The sequence below is a fragment of the Lipotes vexillifer genome, unplaced genomic scaffold, assembly GCF_000442215.2.
Source record: "Lipotes vexillifer unplaced genomic scaffold, Lipotes_vexillifer_v1.1 scaffold253, whole genome shotgun sequence".
NCBI lineage: Eukaryota > Metazoa > Chordata > Mammalia > Artiodactyla > Lipotidae > Lipotes > Lipotes vexillifer.
In genome coordinates this window covers 2,702,157-2,707,629 of record NW_006780322.1, presented here as the reverse complement: position 1 = coordinate 2,707,629, position 5,473 = coordinate 2,702,157, and the positions used below count along the sequence as shown (strand labels likewise).

The 5,473-nt window shown below is 58.0% G+C and overlaps 1 protein-coding gene across 1 annotated transcript in view; it reads left to right on the top strand.

Annotated features, from left to right (window-relative positions):
• The first annotated feature begins 34 nt into the window (after positions 1-34).
• VAX2 (ventral anterior homeobox 2) overlaps positions 35-5,473 on the top strand; it is a 27,221-nt gene continuing 21,782 nt past the window's right edge. The window contains exon 1 of the mRNA XM_007453398.1: positions 35-272. Within this exon, the coding sequence (XP_007453460.1) occupies positions 35-272 (238 nt within the window). The remainder of the gene's footprint in view (positions 273-5,473) is intronic.

The window sequence follows — 5,473 nt, the reverse complement described above, 5'->3', positions numbered from 1 at the left end:
CCAGGCGGTGGCTAAGGCGAAGGTGGCGGCCGGCATGGGCGATGGGGGCGCCGAGTTCGACCGCGGCACCTCACGCCGGGAGTCGCGGAGCGGGCGCAGCGGGGACCGCGGCGGAGCGGAGAACTCGAGTGCTGATGCCGGCGGCCGTAGCCCAAAGGAGACTGCCGGGACCTCCGCTTCCAGCCCCGCGGGCTCCAGGGAGAGCGGCGCCGACAGCGACGGGCAGCCGGGGCTCGGAGAGGCAGACCACTGCCGCCGCATCCTGGTGCGAGGTAAGAGGACAGCTCGAAGCCCTGGCCCACCAGATGCCCCTCCCATCCCCTACTGGCGCCTCCGACCTTCCTGCAGCCTCCACCTCCCAATTCATATATTCATTCAGACAGTCATCATTCAGTCATTCATTCAGCAAACATTGTTTTGAGCGTCTGTTGTGTGCTGGACATCGAGCTGAGTGCAGGGGACAAAGCGGCGCCCGGTACCGAAGAAATCCCCATTTCACTGCCTCACGATTCTCAGTTTCCCAGGCCCATCCGGGCGGGTTACTGTGGCGGGGGCGGAGTTGCGAGTGCGGGATGCGGAGAGCCGAGTCCCCGCCCCGCGGCCCCCGCGGGGTCGTGGGGTCAGGACGAGGAGGCACCAGCGTCCGGAACCGCGGGAGGAAGAGGCCAGGCTCCGCTCAGCAGCTGGGGCGCTTCCCCGCCCCCTGCCCAGCCCTGTTTCCCGTTCCCAGCCACGCAGACGCACCGGGCCGCTCCCGGGAGAGGGTGCCGGGACGCGGAGGGCGGCGTGCGCCCCGCCCGCCCGCCTGGGCTTCGCTTTCTCGGTTCCCACTTCCTCGCGGCGCCTGGGCGCAGTCGGCTCTCGGCGCGGCCTCCTCCCGGCCGGGCTTTTTGCGTCTCTCCCGTTCTCCCTCACCCTTCGCCCTCCTCTCTTCTTTCCTGGCCATTTCTCTCCGCCGAGCTCGCATTCCCTTGCTGCAAGCGTCCGAGTGCCCAGCTCTGCCTGGCTTCCTCGCCGCGAGGCTGAGGCTACCCCGGTCCCCAAAGACAGCCTCACGCGAAGCTCTAGGCTCGCCTTTCGCCGGACCCGGGCCTGGCGAGATGGGAGAAGAAAGGGAATCCCGGAGTCTTGCCTTCAGCCTGTTCCTAGGCCGTGGTCGGAGGCTGAGGTCTGTTCCCCCATCATCCCGGAGTCCCAGGACCGGGAGACCCAGCGCCTAGAAGAGGCCACTCGAGAGTAACGGCTGCCCCGGCCTCCTCCTCCAACTCGCTCCCGGCTTCCTCCCTCTGCCTTTTTCTTGCCCTTTCTCTTTGAGCACCTCTCCTGCAAGCCTAAGGGCCTAGAAAGAAATCAGCCAGAGCTGATTTCCTCGGCCACCGCCTAGGGAAGGGAAACCAGCCTGACTGACACTGGCTCGAGCTCGCTCCAGCACCAGGACCCCGAGTTTGTCTGATCTGGGCTGGGCTGTGTGTGAGATACCCACACACAGACTGGGACACCTTGGCCTGGTCGGGCACAGCCGCTGGGTTTGGGTGGCTCTGGGCAAAGGGGCTAAGGTAGAGCATGGAGGCGGCCCAATGTGAAGTTGACCGATGACCATCTTGGACACAGACTCAGGGACCCTGGTCTTCAGAAAACACAGGAAACTCCAGGCCAGGTATGGTCACCCAGCGCTGTTCTGGGTCAAGGCTTGGGTCAAAGGACAGGGTATGGGGAGGTGGTCAAAGGACAGGGTATGGGGAGGTGGTCCCCACCCAACAGGGATTCCAACAAGTATGTGGACCTGTTGGGCACCTGGGATTAAATTAGATCTCATTCCATAGACTGTGGGATGTCCTGGGTACAAGGTGTTAGCAGCCAGCTTGGAGTTCCATTAAGGAAATCTGCAGGGCTTCCAGAAACAGAAAATCAGCCCCTTAAGCCCACACTCCCAAATTTAGGACCTCAAGTCCCTGCAGGACACTCACCACCTCACACTCCATCTATGGGTAGTCATTTCCTTCTGCCTGGACACTTGTGACTTCTGTGTCCACCTACCATCCCTTCTGCTCTACAAACTCCACATGTAGATCGAATAGATTTTGTGTATAGATGTCAGTCAAATAACTCACAAAAGGTAGGAGTAAAAAATTACCCTCCAAGAGACCACCCACTCTAGGAGCAATCCACAGCCAGGAAGAGATGGACCCCCTACTGTATGTGGGGCAGCTTGTGTGCATTGGCAGGTGTACTTTTACAAATGCGTGTAGGCAATACAGCAGTGCCATTACACTTATACAGTATAATGGAAATAGAGCACAGAGGAGGTATTTATGCACCTAAAAGAAATAAAAGGTAAACAGGGCCCTCATAAATCCCTCTGTCCTTTCCATTTAATGACAAGGAGGTTATTACAGGCCTGAGATACCAGGGACATCATTTACTGTTAATCCCTCCTAGCCAGGGTCACCTGTGTCACTCCAGCCCCACTGGGCCCAGGGCAGAGGCTCTGACAGATGAAAGGCCCTGCACTGGTGAAGGGTCTTGGCCCCTGGCTGAATGTCCCTCCAGTATGCTCTAAGCGAAGAGTACATTTTACCCTTGACTTCCAAGGACACATCCTCCCAAAGTACCCTTGGAGGAAACCATAAAAAGGGGGGAGGTAGGCAGTTAGCATCTCAGGTGTCAGGCTGCTGGCGGGGGGGGGGGGAAGATTCTGGGAAAGAGCCCCACTCTCTCTGGGTCTTTCTTTCTGTCTCTTTTGCACTCAGCACTTGCTCCCTTGAGGGCTCTACCCCAGGGTAGCAGATCTGCTGGAGGAGTCACAGGGTGCAGGGGAAGAAGAGGAAAGCCTGGTGCTGGAATTAAGCGAAGTTGGTTTGGAATACAGCCCTTTGTATTGGTGCTGGAATTAAGCGAAGTTGGTTTGGAATACTTCAGCCCTTTGAACTTGAACTAGTTTCTTTGCCTCTCCGTTCCTCAGTTTCCTCATCTGTACAAAGAAAGCATAGTGCTTCCCTACAAGGGCTCTGCTAAGGGTCAGAGATAGTGTCTATAAAACTGCAGCCAACCGACAGGATCTCCATAAATATTCCATTGAGTGAAAGGGGAGAGAACTCTGAGGAGACTCAAACTGCTTCAGGCAGTGGGCCTCCTTCCTCAGAGGCCTCCCCAACTGCACCCCCTGGGCCCAGAGGCTGTGTTAAGTGTTGGGAGGTGAACGGCCAAGGGGTCAAGGACCGGCTAATGAAAGGAGGCCCAGTGCCACCTTGCAGACCACGCAGTGCGGCCCCCCGCATCCCCTTTGAGGAACCCTCGCTCCACCAATCACTCATGTTTCCCTGCCTCTGCAAAATGTGGGTCAGGGAGCCAGGGAGGCTGACCTTGGTGCATCTCCTGCCTCAAAATGGAGGCTGCTTCGTGCCACACATGGTCACAAACAAGGCCACTGGGATGACGGACGTACACACAACAGGCACCCCACACACCCCACCGGGGACACAGCTAGGCTTCCACAGGGACTTTAAAGCCGCCTAGGCTGCCCCACACCTCTGCTTGCACAGCCCGCTGACTGATGAGGGGAAGGGGTGGGAGATCCTTTTGTTTTATGTTTGGAAAGGACAAGGCGCGGGCCGGAAGCAGATGGAAGGAGAGCCATGGCTCTAAGTTAGCTGCAGCCTTGGGTGCTATGGCTTTTTCTGTTGAGCCGGGATCCCTGCAATCAGAAGAGGTGGGACAGCTCTCACCCCAAAACTCCCAAACCCCACAGTCTACGCACATTCAGATGCACCTACGTGATTCGCAAATTAATCCAGAGTCGAATTCAACAACCCCTCTGGACAGAGCCGGAAATGGCTGCCTGCCAGCGTCACCCCACCCAGCAGATGTTATGAACAATGCCTAGCGCTGGTCCCAGCTCACCCAAAGCGTCCCTCTGACCTGCCAGTCTCAAAACCCCAATGGGGCCTCACCAACTCTGTGCTGCCACCTTGGCCTGAGTGGAGCAGGATTTAGAGGCTGCCGGCTGGGCACTCCCGCGGCTTGAGGCCTGCGGCACTCCGGGCCTGGCTCAGCACCCCTCTGTCTGGGAGCAGGGGGACAGGAAAACTGTGGAATCCTTTGACTGAGTGAATGGCTACCCCCCTCACCCCATAGCACCAACACCCACTAGCGGAAATGCTTTCATCTGGGAGCCTGATGTATGTGACCAGTGGCTGGGGATGTGGGAGGACAGGAAGTCCAGGGCCTCTGGCTGTGGCTGAACAATTCCCTCTGTGGATATGGGTTTGGGGCAGGGGGTCATTGAATTTAGTGAGGTGCAGCCCCCTGAGAATCTGAGTGCAGTGATGGACCCGCGCTGCAGAAATGCATTGGTCGAAACACAGACAGCACAATGGTGTACACCAGGCAGGGCACTGGATGGATGCTGCAGACATGTCTGAGGACGCTGGGCAAGGGGCCAAGCCTTCCGGGGCTTGAGCTAGTAGCGACCCATGGGAACAGACAACCCCCTTCTGCAGCCAGGTCTGGGCTCAGCGTTGACCAGCGTCGCCTCCCTTTCTACTTGGATTTACAGCAGCCCCTGGACCTAGGAGGACTCCGCCCAGACCTATCAGTCCTCCCCTGGCAGGTCGTGGCAGCTCCACAAGGGCACACCTGCCATCTTCCTGATGGGGTGTCTTGGCAGTGGAGTCGGTGAGGCAGAGTGTTGTATTGGAAGGAGCACTGGATTGCGAGTCCCAGCGCCTGGGCCCTCCAGACACCGGACCTCAGACTATAGCTTCAGTATAAGTCTGCTAAGAAAGGAGATAACCCAGGACCAGCCCGCCAGGCAGTGGTTGAAAGGTTTAAATGATTCATGCAGGGGATTGCATTTTGGGGTTTTTGGTTTTAGTTTTAGTTTGGGGGCTTGTGGCGGGTATTAGGTTTCTTTTATATTTTCCTGGGATTGTTTTTGTTTTGTTTATGCCTTGTTTATGGCAGAAGGACCCGCATTCTCGGGCAGGTCTGTGCTAGGCCCTTTCATTTTTGCTCTTTATTTTTCTCCTTTATATCCATGCCCCCACCCCACCCCCAACACACACAAGCAGAAGCAGACCTGCAGCCAAATGCATAGTCTTGTTGGTGTCTCTTGCGTGCACCATTTCATTTTCAGGGAACTGTGCAGGGCGTTTGGCGGCTCCTTGTGTTCTCAGCTCTTGCTGCCGCCCTGGGTGGTCTCTTGAACTCGGGTGCCGGTGGACCCGCTGCCGCATCCTGCGCGCGCGCGCGCGCGCGCGCACACGCACACCTGAAAGGTCTGAGCTTCCAGGTGGCCCACAGGTGACCCAGCCGGGCAGGGAGGCTGGGACTGCACGTGGGTACTCGGAACTGGAGGGGAGGGAACGGACTGCAGCAGCGTGTGCCCCTGGGCCTTTGTCCGGTGACACCAAACAGATTGGGTCTCCGCACACTGTGCACCTCCCGTGGCGACAGAGGGCTTCTAAGGCTCCTG